General features: G+C 39.9%; 1 protein-coding gene across 1 annotated transcript in view; it reads right to left on the bottom strand.

Annotated features, from left to right (window-relative positions):
• The window catches only part of LOC140162570 (histone-lysine N-methyltransferase NSD2-like), a 46116-nt gene that overhangs the window by 26691 nt on the left and 3011 nt on the right, over positions 1–16414 (bottom strand). Inside the window, 6 exon segments of the mRNA XM_072185828.1 lie at positions 7260–7383; positions 7858–8109; positions 9488–9633; positions 12691–13710; positions 14529–15546; positions 15549–15952. Coding sequence (XP_072041929.1) covers positions 7260–7383; positions 7858–8109; positions 9488–9633; positions 12691–13710; positions 14529–15546; positions 15549–15821 — 2833 coding nt within the window. The 5' untranslated portion in view covers positions 15822–15952.

Raw genomic sequence — 16414 nt, 5'->3', positions numbered from 1 at the left:
CTAAGAAAAATATTACCCTGTTTTGCTTAATGGAAAAATAGCCTAAACTGACTAAAAGTCTAATTTTTATATTTGGAAATTTTTTGGAAAGGGGCTTTTAAAAACATTGCACATTTGCTAACAATTACATTCACATAATTCAAAGACTTGAAACAAGTCAAAGCATTTTTTCTTAATTTTACTATTTCAGGTTAGTTTTTAATAAACTAAAATAGGAGTTTGCTCAAAATTAAGTGCATAGACAGATCATATTAGACTTTGTACAAGTCTTTAGGCTTGATTGTCATAGCACACAAAAAAGAACCATCGCCCTAATTTCCAAAAATTTTTTTACTTTTATTGCCTTTTAGTTCCAACTTGAACTAAAGGGTTACGATTGAGCAGTATCCTAAAAAAAATACTGCTGTGTTTTTCTGGAATCGGGGGTAAGGCTTAAACACTGTGCTGGAACCGAATGATTGTACTTTTTCAAATATCACTGTGGTGTTTTTGTATAATTATTAAAGAGTTGACCTTATTTCAAACAAACGTGTGATCATATTGCTTTACATCTGATTGCTAATTAAAAATAGAAATATATAATTATATATTAAACATATTGAGGGATTTTTTCCCAATTTAGCCAATTAATCATCATAAAATAACTTAATTATTTCATTTGTACACAGAACAGAACTGACACTTACAGATTATTTTACATTCCTTATTTATATGAATATGGGGCTTTTTTTAAAGAGTTCTGCTCTAGGATAAACATCACCAAAATTATTCCTGCATATAATGGACTATTCCAATTGAAATCCATACACCCCCTATGGAAAACATAACCTTAATCTCCCACACAGGGAGTGTGAATTTCAAATGGAGTAATCACCCATTTCATATCAAAATTGGCCTAGAAACGGGGTCATTGATCCCGAAAATAAGACCCATATTTGCGACACATCTCTGTATGGTCAATTGGTCATTTGTACCGAGTACACCCCCAGGCTGCGGCCATACTGTAGTACCCCAATGCAAATGCCTGACGCACAAGCACTTTTATCATCACACTACCGCTTAAGGCGGGTGGCCCAAGTTTGTCACATGGTGTACACTCACTAACATAGAAGCCCCCCCCCCCAAGTTTTGAGTTAAATTGCTCCATTGGTTTAGCACATTAATGTGTATCATAATGGCCCATATAACAGTACAACAGGCTATTCCAATCGAATTCCATACATACAGGTAACTCCATTTCAAATACATACACACTGCATGGAAGATTAAGCTCAAGTCTTCCTTCCATAAGGGGTGTATGGATTTCAAATGGAATAGCCTGATGGTCTTGGGGTGGTACACCACGCTGACACATTCTTGTAAACATCATATTCCAGGTCTTATACTGGGGTAGTGGGGTTATGAGAAAAATTTAAATTTTGATTTGATGAGATAAATTGGGATGATCAGTATGTCAATTGGGTCACCCTGAGAAGGTATCTTACAATTCCCAGAATCCTTTGCAACATGACACATCACCTCATTACATCCAATGACACTCCTGTTACTTGTGTACAGGTTCCCTTTGTTTTCATGTTGAGTATATATTGGCTAAAAAACATGGGCTGATAGTAAAGAAAGATCTGGATGTGCTCTGTACTATTGAGGTACTTTTGTCACTTATGACCCATGTTACACTAGATAACAAATCAGTACAGAAAATTGAAATGGAAGAAATGTATTGTGGGAAGTGTAAGATACGTTCTTTGTGAGTCACCCACCTTTAAAAGAGAATTGTCACCACTTGAGTGGAGCTAGATATATAGACAAAAAATATTTGAATCAGTTTCAAGGGTACCTAATTTTCACTATTCACAAAGCTAATTCACACAGTGAATTCGACCATGGAACTTGGTGCTACCTGCAATACATAGATGTGAGGTTTTACAGGCGCATAGCATTGCAGGTAGGAAATTCGGTACAACTCAACAAATGATAATAAAAATTAAATGACGTTCAATTTGTGTCAGTCCCATTTGCACCTAATTGCATTGGCATGTTTGAAATATACTTATTTATTAGCAGGCCTCGAGGGCCCTTGGCCCCCAAATTCGGGACCACAAAAATTTGCGAGGGCCCTCAAACATTTAAGATCGAGGGCCCAAATGGCCCTCGGAGATTCTGGTTTATTTCGAGGCCTGTTTATAAGGAGTATTCAATTATCTCAATTTGTTAGTTTGGTCCTTTTGCCATGGTAGGGCAGTATAGTGCATGTATTGACTGATCTTATGTATTGAAATTCAAAAATTTACTCCGTCATTTGCTAGATCCTAGCCACAACAGCTTGAGAAAATCTGAGCATCTAATTTTGAGTTGCACCGGAATTATTGCCCACAGTGCGCATCAGTAAACTTCAAAACTGTGTATTGATCCGGACCCTTAAATGTACAGACTGACATAATAGCAAACCTGACAATGGTAGCGATTCCTGTAGCATGTAGACTTGATGGTCTCACTCATCCAGACTATGGGAGAAGTTTGGACTAGTGCGACCAGCCATGCCGACTACTTGTGTGTGTGTGCGGGCCTGCCGAGAGTAGAGCGCCCTCTAACAACTGCTACCTCTGCTCTCTAGCTGCGCCGCAAAGGCTGCTTACCACCTACAAGTATACTTAATACAAAATGTACACATTAAGGCATACACACCCGTTTGTTATGTTTGTACATATGTGACTTGCTCCCAGGTAATGCGCATAAATAACATCGCAAGTTGATAGTTTCGAGACCTTGAATGAGTTGATGTTCTTTATTGAAGAACACCTGTACAAGCCAGTAGTATGTCTCTGTGAATGTGGCATTCTGCAAACCAGTTTGTCCTTGGTGAATGAGGCATATGGACATTCATTCACAAAGGACATACTAGTACTGACTGGCTTGTACAGGTACAGGTCAAACAAAGAACATCAACTCAGGAGCCAGAAAGTCTCAAAACTACCAACTTCAGACTTGACGCTCATTTCCTGGGAGCAGGTCACATTTTTGACAAAAAAAAAAAAAAAACCATTCTACAGGCTTATTGCTGATGCAATTAAACCTTTTTTTGGCTGTACTGAATTGATTTTTTAACCGAGTTTTTACAAAAAATTCAGACAATGTTTGCAAAAAGGTTTTTATATTTTTGAAGCTTTCACTTCAGTGATTTTTTTTAACTCTTAAAGAAAAACAAATCTTACCTGAACGATCGTCTGTAGAACAGGGATAATTATTTTTATCGACTTGACTAATTTATTTTGGGGGGTATTTTTTTGTTGCCTACAAGAAGCAAATGTAGCAACAAAAAAGAGCAAAACCATGTTTTGCTGCATTTTGACACTATTTGTAAGGAAAAAATATTTTACTTTTTTTTTAAAGACAAATTGTGCCTAAGATGTCGTGTTCAAAGTGCAAAAATAAGTGCAAAATAAACAAAATTTGCTTAAATCAAAAAACCCTAAAATTTGATTGGTGAGATGGTTGATTTTAAAAACAGTACACATTTTTTTCCAAACTAAAGAAGCTAAATACAAATATGTTGTATTTTCCCTCTGTAACTTCCACTGTTTGTAGTAATTCCAAAGAGGGAAGTCCCAAATAATGGTGCTAATTCCGCGAATTCATCCAAATATTGTACTTTCCATTGAAGTTCATTTTTCCCCTGTTAATCCTCAAAAGCGGTTAATCCAGTTGAAATCCATACCCCCCCTACCCCCCCATAGAAGACATGACCTTAGTCTCCCACACGGGGAGTACATATTCTCAAATGTATTTCAAATTGAGTTACCTGAATGGGCAACTCCATTTAAAATTCACACTCCCTGTGTAGAAGATGAAGGTTATATCTTCAATATGGGGTGTATGAACTTCAACTGAAATAGCCCAATGGGTTATTCCATTTTAAAACCACAACCCCCTTACAGACAATTTTGGGAGTTCAAACCAAATTCAACAGTCCCCCGTTCTAGATTTTCGTCCAAAAACAGTGGTATAGTTGTGGAAGATTTTGGAATTTCAAATTTCCCAAATACTAGGGGCAAAATTATACCACACTTAACTTTCTTCAGCTGAATTTTAAACATGTATGAAAATCCACCTGGATCGACCAGATAGATAATAAAATTGCTATAGCAGTGTCATCTTCCAGAGGGGGTTTGGATTTCAAATGGAATAGCCCATCTTCCAGAGGGGGTGTCACCGGGTGTGGATTTCAAACAGAATAGCCCAGTGTCAAAAATAAGTGCAAATTCTTTTACTTAATATTCTAGAATCTGGAGACAGCACGAGTGTCCTTGTGCTTTCCATACATGGTCTGAAAATTAAATTTACATTTTGGAACAAGTTCATATATTCAAGAGCTTAATAAAGCACTAGTTAGTATATTATGAAGATTCTAAGAAATTGTTAATAAAACCATCATGAGTTGCATGATAATCATTTATTAGAAAAAAAAGTACCTCTTGGACACAGTAAACTTAAGGTTCTGGATATGCACTGAAAGAATAAGAGCTCAATATTTCATAAAAGTTTGATGTGCTTCAAGGACCGTAAGTATACCAGTTCCAGTTTCCATTTTTGTCTCTCTCTCTCTTCAAAATTACTTCAATTAACATTTTCAAACTACCAGTCCAAGCAAGACAAATCAAAGACAACAACCAAATTCCCTCATCACAACATTTCTAGTGGATTCCAGAAGCTAACACAATAACAAGTTAGAAGCAAAGCCATATTAGACGCAGTAAGTTCAGCAAAAATCAATCACAACGAAATCAAATCACATCATAAGTGCTCTCTACGTTTTGCAAATCCACACATATTTTCTCTCGTATTTCCATGTGATCTGAAATTACTCATCTAAACCCCATCCGAATCCTTGGTTCATCTCAAAATCATCAGCACACAAAACAGACAGCATAGAACAGCCCCACAGAATTGCTTGCCGATGTAATATCAATATCGCTCATGTTACAACTTGTGAATGATCCAGTCATCCACTGAACAACTTGCCGAATCAAACACCTTTAAACCAATCCACCCTTTCTTAAAATATCAGGCTAATTCAGTTGAAATCCATACACCCCCTATGCAAGACATGACCTTATCCTTCCACACAGGGAGTGTGAATTTCAAATGGGATTACCTGAATGGGCAACTCCCACTTGAAATTCATACCCCCAGTGTGACAGATTAAGATTGTGTCTTCCATATGGGGTGTATGGATTTCAACCAGAATAGGCCATTCTCACCTTATTTTCCAGTCATTTAATGGGCACCTTGTTTATATAAAAGACAAGGGCTATTTCAAAATTATCACACTGCTGCACTGAAACTTCTTGCCGCAACAAAACTGCATTGCACTCCCAATTTCACTTTTGGAGTGCAAATTTTGAAACACAAACATATTTCAAGGTCTGGTTGATGAAATAATTTGATAAATCTGTTAATCCTCAATAAATTCTGAACTCAAACCTTACCTTTTCTTTCTTCACCACAGTACTGAATCCATTTGGAGGAAAAGAACAATGTTGTTGGACAGGAAAAACCTGAACATGTTTAAAACAAAACTGCCAACAGATGACATAGGGAGGTTTTACTTTACACATGTTCAGTGGCCAAGGACACAAAGGAGGTTTTTCCTGCCAAACGACGACAATTTATTGATCATGAAGTTTGCAAAAATGCTCAAAATTTAAAAGGAAATTAGTGCAAGGCAATCCATTTGCAATAGCTGCCTGGTGTCATATTTTTAGATAAATGTACAATATAGAATGGAGAAATTGCCAAATGTCTACAGGGCAGCTATTGCACTAATACTCATGGCACCCTGCATGGAAAACACAAGAGACACTGGTGCTGTAGTCCAACATCTTATTTCATTCACCTTTTCACAACTTCTTTAAGAATCTGTAAAATCTAATCATTTTCTACTTTTGTACGAATCCAATGGGCTAATCCACTTAAAGTCAACACTCCCCCTGTAGAAAATTTTGGAAGTATCTTCCACAGGGGGAGTATGAATTTCAAATGGAATTAGCTGGTAACCAATTCTATTCCTCCCTCTGTGGAAGATTCAAATTCAGGTTGAATCTTTCTCAGAGAATAATACAACTTATAAATAATCAAGTGTCTGGAATTCTCTTAATTTTAGTCAGTGTAACTATGGCCAAAATGTTTGCATTAAAATTTGGTTCATAATCCTTTAGTAATAAAATATTGTCCTTATTTTTTTCTCTTCTCTTTCTAAATGATTTTTTTTTCTATAAAGTTTTCTCCCCTTCTGGCACTACTGGCAATTTTTTTTCACTTAAATATTGTTTTTCATAATGAGTTGTGCAGTATAAAATTTTGATAATTTCAGTGTTATAATTGTAAAGGGGAGAAATTGGACCATACAGTTGATGTTGACCCATCTTTGTGAAGCTCTACCACATGCAAAAATCAATGTACAGTAGTTCGCCAAGTCCTTTTTAGCAATTACCAACATGCATGCATGGTCTGATTACTATGTGAAAGGAACCACGAACCATGCCAGGATCACATAGCCAGGATCACATAGCGAGACTTAGCGAGGAACTGATATTTCATGAAGTAACTCAATATGTAGCTTAGCTTGCACAGGTTTTGCATTGATCAATAAGTGCGACAGAACACTGGTTCATGAGGCTTCAGATGCATGCTAACATGATAGTCAGATTGAAATTTGCATTGCTTGTACTTGTTCTTCTACAATTTGAAAAAAAAAAAAGTTAAATCTTCAATTTGGCACTTATCCTCTTGTCTAAAAATCACTGGGACAACGATATTGAGAAATGTACTTATCCTCTGAACCACTATATTTTACCTCTTAAATATGACGCATTTTTGGGACAACCAAAATGTTTTGAAGACAATCAGAATTTATGCTTTAGTTGTCCTTGGGACAACCTCCATATTTTCCTTATTTCGGACACTGCTTGAAAATCTAGTTGAAGTTACCTCTTCCCCCTACCCACATGTCAAGCACTTGTTAGCCACTTCCATATACTGAGTGCAATCAGGCATGATATGCACCTGTTACAACACAAAGATTGGTCAACTTCAAACTGACATTTCAAAATACACCTGTCAAATTATACCTTCAGTGGTCAACTAAACAGGTACATTTTGAAACAACTTCATTCCCACGAATCTATAATATATCGGCCAGCCCAATCAAACATCAGACTACCCCGAGAACCCCGGGAAAGGAAGGAAAGAAGAGTCGTTACCGCTGCTTCCGTTGGTACTGCGCTGCATCTGAAGATCACCGGCCGACTGGATGGCGCTGGTGATCAGATCCGTGTCCAGGATCAGATCGTCGTCCTCTTGCATCTCAGCAAAGTCTGCGGACATCTGCAGATGGATAAAGGGAATATGAAAAATAAAACCCCTTTCAACTAGGGCCAGACTGCGGGCAAGTATAGACTTTGAAATCGTACATGCAAGTATTATATCTCGAATTTCAAAAAATTATAAGTTATATATAATTTGATATCAGGACGTTCCTCGTATAAATGAATGCAATTCGATATGTCTGATGTGCTCTCAGGTCCCAAAAAAATACTGTGCATATTTTGCTATCCGATTCCTTAATGGAAGGAATCTGGTCATTTTGCAAGCAGCCTGCATGCCAACGGTTAAAGAATCCTTTTAATGACACTCGGAATTTGTATGCTACATACCCTTGTACTACAACAAGGTTATCTGCGACTGCAAATCAGTTAAAAAGGAATTCTCAAGCCCAATTCATGAAACTATGCAGGAGCTATTATGTAACCGACTCTCACTAAAATTCTAGACCTGAAATCTGAAAATCATTCAAAATACCTCGGTTATTGATGGCTTTTTCGCTTTCGGTTCCTTCTTTGTATTTCCTCCGTTGGTGATATGTCTCTTTTTGTCGCGCCTTCGTCGTGGCTTGGCAACAACTTCCCCTGACGAAGCTGCTGCTGGGGCAGGAGGAGCGGCACTAGCTGGCACTCTCGTGGAAGTGGCGGGAGGAGGTTTGGATGGTTTGCCTGAGGTGTTGGTCTGCTGTGTAGGTCTGGTTTCCCCGTCTTCTTCTGCCTCATCCAGCTGCTTGGAAACAAGGAGCATCACAAAAATGGGTGAATTCAAAGAACTGCATTTTATCCATACATGTACATACTTGGCAGTGTGGTTTGACCCCCACCCTTTTTATTTTACCCCCACCCTTTTTATTGAGGCACCCTTTATATTGAAAATTCCTGACCCCCACGCTTTATACTGAGGCACCCTTTACACTGAAAATTCCATACCCCCACCACTTTTTGCTTTTTCCCCTATTTGTATACATTATTGATGAAGTCACAAAGTAAATCAAGTACGCCAAATTCTGCACCTATCATCACACGATAGCCTAGTGGATGTAAACATGCATCAAATGGAATTTTATCTTGCGATATGGTTTGCTAGCAGTGGTTTGGCACTTTTTGTGGTTTGGCACTTTTTGTGGTTTGGCACTTATTCTTGGAAACTAGGATGATTTTATCATTCAATAAAAATATATTGTAAGCTGTCACTCCCACCCTTTTTATTTTACTCCCACCCTTTATATCAATCCACCTTTTTACCAACAAAGTTTAAACCCCCACCCTTTTAAGGATTTTCCAAATTTCAAGTGGCACCCTTTAAAAGGGTGCCCTGCCAAACAGTGTGTATTAGAGTTGGCTGACTATCACTTTTTTCCTAGTCGACAGCAAATAGTCACGACTACGACTATAGTCGCGACTATCTGTGGTCAATATTGGACCAAAAAATCGGGTGAAAGATTGGTGCAAATTTACCATAAAAAGTCAACAAAACCAATTTAATGATGATTTATGGACTTTATGATTATGCGTTGGTTATTTTTACTATTGGTAAGACGTTTGTTAACGTTTTTATCACATTTTCACGGTTTATATGTTAGTATTTGGTTGGTTTTGGTGCGGATATCTGACGCGTATAACACTGATTTTTTAACATAAAAATATAGTTGTGTTAGTCGACTTTTGGTTTTTAATAGTCGTAGTCGACTTAGTCGCCCAAGCCTAATGTATATGTTGAATATGTTGAATGTTTCTAAAAGGTCAAATTCTGTTGTTTTTTCCTTTTCTAAAAAATCTGTTAAATTCACCAAGGGAATTTTGTCAACTTTATAGAACCACTATTTTCTTTTCTCTTTTCTAAAAAAAAATCCGATCAAATTCACCAATCTAGTGAATTTTGTCAACATTCTAGAACCGCTGTGACACAAAGTAACAAAATGGCGCCTTGGCAGAAGTCTCAAAAAATAGTTAATTAAATCACCCTCTATTTAAATATGGTTTGGCGAGTTGTGAGCTACCCGACAATGTACATATTTCTTAGTTTGAAAGTGGAAAAATAAGCATATTTTTAACTGTCTAAAAAACCTTGTTAAAAACAGAACAAAGCCACATCTGCAGAAACTCACTTTGAGAGCTTTCTTGTGTTTCGGCGAGAACCCCAGGTTCTCCAAATCGGCCTCCTGCAGCTTCTTGGAAGGTCTTGTCTCGCGCCTTGATCTCTTCAAAGGCATGTCTCCTGCTGGCGATGACTCCTGGACTTTCCTTTTCTTCACTAAAGCAAGAATGAAAAGGAAATTGATATGAATACACTTCAAAAATACCTGCATGATTTTCTTTTCCCCAAAATTTGTTATCTCTCCCCGTCTCTAAACATCCCAATAACAGGCGGCAGGGGTAGCGCTGATACAAAGCGCTCCAGAGTCTGCAGGGACCCCGAACTTGCAGAAAATCTGAAAGTGGGGGGTCCGTAGTAGAGTTTGGTGAGTCAGAGTTGTACAAATGCAGCATTTATAAATAGTACGTCTGCGGCAGCGCTAGATTGAAAAGCTGGGGGTCTGCAGAAACCCCTGAACTTGCAGAGGGTCCGAACTGTATTTTGTCCGGGACCCCAAAATGCAGCCTAGCGCTACCCCTGACAGCTGGCCCTGACATATGCTATTCCGTATTTCAGTTAAAATCCATACACCCCCTATGGAAGACATGACCTTAAATCTCCCACACAGGGGGTTTAGATTTCAAATGGAGTCGCCCATTTAGGTAATTCCATTTGAAATTCACACTCCCTATGTAGAAGATCATGGTCGTTTCTTCCATTGGGGGTGTATAGATTAGCCCAATCCAGTGGTGTATTTCACCAACATTTGCAATGTATTGCAAGTCCTTCATGCCGTTAAAATATAACAGAAATCCACAAAACTTCTGTACAAGCCCTCAGCAAAATACGTTGCATGTGCATACTGCCGGGCAAACAATGAAAACTGCTGACCATCACATTTCATTTCAATTCAGTGACATAGCCAGGGAAGCAAGGGGCAGCTACCCCCTTCAGGGCCTTTTTTTGCCCATTTTGGACAATTTTCGTCAAATTTTGCCCTCTTTGAAAGTTGGCTACGTTACTGTCTCAAATATAATTATAGGTTGAGTTTAAATTGTCTTTTTTTTAAATTGTGAGTCATGCATCAAGTGTACATGAGCGTGAACACAGAAACAATCACTCTGATTGGCTGATCAGCAACAATCATGACAACAAAACACTGGTCTAGATGTGTTTGTTGTAGCAGCACTGACAAGTTATCGAGCACGGTTATCGAGCACATAGACGGGTGGAGATTTTGCCTCTACTACATGCTCGTTTGCTCGATGTTCATCATAGCCAGTACACTGAAGAATAAGGAAATTTATTTTAGGACTTGCGATACATCGTAAACATTAGTAAAATGCAACCCAGACCTCAGAAATCTTTTTACAAAATAATTACTATGCCTTCGGGCAAATCCACCCAGAAATCCAATTGCCCTAGAAAATGTAAAAATGTCAGTTTTGAGACCTTTATACACCATGAACTTTACGATAATTACCAGATAAAGAAATAACATGCAGTGTGGGTTTATTTTAAAACTTACTTGCCCGTCAGGCCGACATGTTGGTGTTTTTAGTTACCAGACACAAACAAATTTGGCTGTGCCAGGCTGCTGGGCAGGATGATTTTTACAAGACCTGCCCCATACCAACCTAAACACTCTATATAGGAATCCAAATTTTCCCAACCTTTGGGCCCCATCATAAGTTAGCAGTCGCTGGGATCGCAAAATTGGCGAGTAGATCAAATGCTGGCGATTTGATAATGGCCAAAATTGCGCAGAGACTTGCACAACAGGCCTTTTCAGCAGCTGTTCGAAATATTGGAAACAAGTTCAGAGCGAAATTGTGTGCGGTACACAATAACACCACCACGACCAATCACGCACTTGCGACAGAATGTTTGATGAGCGCCTCGTGTGGACTGTGTGGTATGATTGTTCATGTACCACATTTACGGGTGGTCGAATACACCTTCAAATCGGCAGAAATTGATTGGTTGACTATACGTTTTGATAGTCGCGTATAATCACATTTTTTGTAAAAGTAGTCCTGAAAAGGTCTGCTGACTTGCCTCGAGTGCAAGCGTAACCTATTCCTTGCTGGATCTAGTCTCGGTCCCAGCTGATTTGTGCTCCTTCATAACTAAACAAACCGTCTGGCGACAACCTCATAGTCAATTAGTCATAGTACGTTTTTTCTGATTGGCTGAACATCAACTCTGAGGCAACAATTGGTTGTCAATCAAGCGCTGGGCTTCAGCGCATGCAGCGACTGATGGACAGCCATGCAGTGATAAGAATCCACACAATGCAAGTCGCTGACATGAAAGAGAAAGGCGATATCAGACAATTGGCGCCTCTGTGGCTGCCGCTATAGCTAGCGTACATTCTGCGTTTGTGGTATCTACGAATATGATGTTTAGTGTCACTTCTACACAAGTCACGTACTAATTCAGCAGTCACATGGTTCCATAGCCAATTGAAAGGCTTTTTATTTGGAAATTCATTAACCAATCAGTGATCGCCATTTCACGGGTTGTCGCCAGACGGTTTGTTTAGTGACGGAGGAACACAAACCGGCTGGGACCAAGACAATGCTGGATAATGCTAGCTAGCTGGCAAACGTCAACAAAGGTAATGCCGGTGCTAATAGTGCAATCAAAACCACCAAGTGCTCCCCAAAACAAATATTGACTACCTGTCAACAAGGAATGGAGAAACTGTCTTTGAAATATATGATCGCCTCTAGACTGACGTCTTTCCGGGTGTTCTTCTGCTGCGACAGACGTTGTGCTTTCAGTTTTCCGCTGCAAGGAAGGTTGTCGGCTACGATTTTCCAAAACTAATTTGCTTTATTCTCTTCTTTCTTGATGTTTTCTGCAGCGGAAATCTCCACTGTGTCTGTCGCAAATGGAAGAAACGCCCATAAGACATCAACCTATATCTCGGCATTATTCTTGGGTATACTTTAAGCCTGAGACTTCCTGTCATTAGTAAATTGCCTTTTACAGGACAGCTTTTCCACCATTCCTTACATAGGTAGTCAAAATTGGGCTATTCCATTTGATATTCATACCCCCTGGAAGACATGCCCTTAATCTCCCAAACATGGGGTGTAGATTTCAAATGGAGTCACCCATTGAGGTAACCCCATTTGAAATTCACACTCCCTGTGTGGAAGATTTAAAGGTTATGTCTTCCATAGGGGGTGTATGGATTTCAACTGGAACAGCCCACTGAACACATACCCCTTCTTTCACTTGGCGGTGTTGCTCCTTTCTTCATATATTTGAGCTTTTCGTCTTCGGGCAGTTCTTCCCATTTCTTTTCAATTGCCACAAATAAGTCTCTCTTAGTCATTGATGGATTCTCCTTCAGAAATTCTGGTTTCTGTTCCTCGCAAAATGCCAAAAACTGATCCGACTTGCGCCCTCTCTTCCCCGGCGACGCATTAGGATCCATATTTCTCCGCCTTGGCGGCGATGGTTTCACTTCCGGCACATATTTGGCTTTTTCTTCCTCTGGCAAATGTTCCCACTGCTCTTCCAATGTCACATAAACCTCCCTCTTTTTTAAAGCTGGATTTTCGGCCATCATCTCGGCCTGTTTCTGTTCGGCATAAAGCAAAAACTGCGCCGTTTTGCGCCCTCGTTTTCGTATCACTTTTGGCGATTCACTTTCAGCAGGTCCCTCTTCCTCGCCTTCTTTCTTACGCCTTCTGTACTTTCTCTTTATCCTCGGTACATCTTCCGACTCCAGCGCACTTTTTTCACCACTTGAACTTGCCGTTGTTGGATTATCACTTGCGGCTCCGACGGCGGGAGGCATCGCAATCGATGGAATAGTGTTCGTAGCTGCTGCCTCATCATCCTGCAACTTCTTATACGCTCTTTTAGCTTTCATCTTTGGTGAATCGCCAAGCGAAACAACATCTATATGCTCCGCCTGTATTGCTCCTGTCGCCCCTTTCGGTAGTTCGTACTTAAAAGTAAAATTCAACTTTCTTTCATGCCTACTCATAGGTAACGCCCTTTGGCATTCTACTACGGCAATATCCCACGCTTTTTGCCTGCTGGATTTCACCGCTAATTTGGCGGCAAGTCGTGTCCTTTCAGATTTCTTGACTTTGGAGACCATTTCCTGAACTAGTTCATCGTACTGTTCACGGCCGGTAAACTTTCGCATACTGCTCCCGCTCACCCACCCCCTCTCGGGGACTTCGCCAAAGAACTGAACATGGTACATTCTGTAATTTTTCCCAATTGAACCTGCAAGAAAATTAAAAAGACAAGTTACAAATAGAAGAAAAATTAAATTGATTTAGTAGAAACAAGAAATTTCCTCTGCTTCCTTCCTTTCTTTATATGTCATCATTAGCATTTCTTGGGAGTGGGCTGCTCTAATCTACATGAATAACGGGCATTAACGGCATACGGTGCTTGTAATGTTTATCTATTTTTATTTCTTTTATTACAGGTCTCCTAAGCACTACTATTGTATTCATATCAATCATTTTATTCCACTGTTAGGATTTGAATTGATTGTCCTAAGCACACTGTTCAAACAAGAATCAATACCTATATGTACATGAATTTCAAACTACAAATTGAGGACATGCAATCATACCCGAGTTAGGTCCACAAGCACTAATCAGTAATTACCTAAATGCTAATGGATACTTAGACAAGCTTAAAATCATGCCAGTATGAGTTATGATCGCCAACTTCCTGTGTAAACATAGTTACATACTCCTGGTTCGTTCTACTGCTCATTTCAGGTCAACTTTGGGAGGTAATTTTCGACTTTCCGATGACAACATGATCATACGGTAAGCTTATTTGGACAAAATAGCATGGAAATTCCATTTTTTCCCCTTTTGATAGTCGTAAAAGTGTCGAAAAGGGCAGTTTATTCTGACATGTCGGATTTAGGGTCATGTTGAGGATAATACGACACATACGACAATCAATAACACCTTTATAGTAAATTGAGATGACAAGAATTGATGTTGAAAATATGACTCCATATGTCTGATGATCTTCATGATCTGTATTATAGCTACAAATTAAATTGAATGTAAACTCACCTTTCATTTTTGTATAGATCCCCAAATTAGGATCATATGCTACCATGCAAGGCCACCACGGATGACCGCTGACCTTTGACCACACCAGGTCACCAACTAACCACTCGCAAGGTTTCTCATCATATGCATTATTAGGAGGTGGTTTGGAACCAGCAACCATGGCAACGGGTGCCTTGGACAACCCCACTGCCTTGACAGCTTTGACGTTCAACTTTTTCTCCGCTACCGTCAACGGTTTCCCAACACCCGGACTCGGCTGGCCAGTTTCTGATGGGCTGGTGGATTCCTGAGTTGACGACGAAGAATCGTCTTCACCTTTATCACTGTCTTTGCTTTTGTCGCCCGCCTCCCCACTGCACAACGACGATGTCAATTTTGCTTTACCAGAGTTTGTAAAGGTTTTTTTGATTTTCAGTTTGATTGCATTTTCTGGCGAGCCCGTACTGGCATCCTCTGCTTCCGCCGGCGACGACATCTCCGCTGTGGTTTTAGGCGCTACCTGTATGTTATCGTCTATGTTAGTAGTAGTGGTTTGTTGTATGACCCCTTGGTATGTTGGGGCAGTAGCATTTTGCGATGACTGCATGGTTGCTGCTGTTAGCTGTTGCTGTTGAGGTGAAAGGTCAGCTTGCTGCTGTTGCTGTGAGTAAGGTGTTATTCCTTGTGTGATGGGTGAGGATGATTTGGGCAAAGCGGATGGATCAGGCTGAAGCTGGGATGATATCGGCTGCTGAGGTACCGCTGTTTGCTGCTGTTGGGCAGATATCCCTTGATCAGAGTCTTGCTGATACGACGACCGCTGGTACCCTGTGTCGTATTTCTGTGGCGAGAATTGTGATTGATTTGCGGTAGTGGTGGGTGGTTGCGGGGAATGTTGCTGATATGGAACGTGCTGGGGCATAAACTGCTGAGACATAGAATGCATGGGGTTGTTATAGGACTGTTGTGGATAGCCCGATTGCGGACTGTAGAACTGCTGTTGTGGATAGGACTGTGTATAAGGCTGCTGTTGTGCTGCTGCTGCTGCTGACTGTACCCTTGCTGAGAATACTGCTGGTACAATGACGAAGAGGAACTTGAGGGCGCCTGCTGCCTGACGGGCTCTGCTATCTTATGATAGGGCGGGCCGGGCATAGGATTAAGAGGAATATGACTGTAAGCTTGCGTGGACGAACCATAAGGCATTGATTGCATCGCCGACGATGATGTACTGTAGCTTGGTCTACTCGGAGTTTCCGAGTCACTGTAGAGTGGGGGCACCGGGGGCAATATATTGCGTTGGTCTGGATTCATGATCTGGGTGCTGGTCACCACCAGCACCAGGTGTTTCCACTGGTCAGTGGGGTATCGGTCGATTCGATACCCTTTTCCTTCTGGTAAAGATGCTCCCAAAAAGGTTTACACGGAATTGAGGCACACGTTTCCTGCAAAATAATAAGACACAGTAAAATGAATTAATGATGTAGTGACCGAAATGCAGAAACTTTCATGCCATATCAAGTGAGTAAGCTTAAAACTGGCAACACTTCAACTCTATCCAGTTCATTGCCAAATTATCAGCATTTCAAGTAAAATCACATTTTTGCTTGATGCACAATACCAGTATCATCGCGGTCTATGTGATTTGGTTGGTGTTCACATCGACTGCCATTTTACACATTTTAACCTGAGAGCAAGTCATATTTTTAGCTTACATGTTTTGTTTCTCATGTTTTTTTCATTAAAAATTTATAGCCAATACTATTAAGGGTGTGAGTGAGTCCCGGGAATTCGAGTCCCGCCTGATAATCCTATTACCCGGGCAGGAAATTCCCTGACATGAAAACTATGTATCAATTTTCATATTAAAAACACAAAACAATGTGCAAATTTTTTTTTTTTTTTTG

Source organism: Amphiura filiformis, chromosome 10, assembly GCF_039555335.1.
Source record: "Amphiura filiformis chromosome 10, Afil_fr2py, whole genome shotgun sequence".
In the NCBI taxonomy this organism is placed as follows: Eukaryota; Metazoa; Echinodermata; class Ophiuroidea; order Amphilepidida; family Amphiuridae; genus Amphiura; species Amphiura filiformis.
This window is presented reverse-complemented; position numbering and strand designations above follow the sequence as displayed.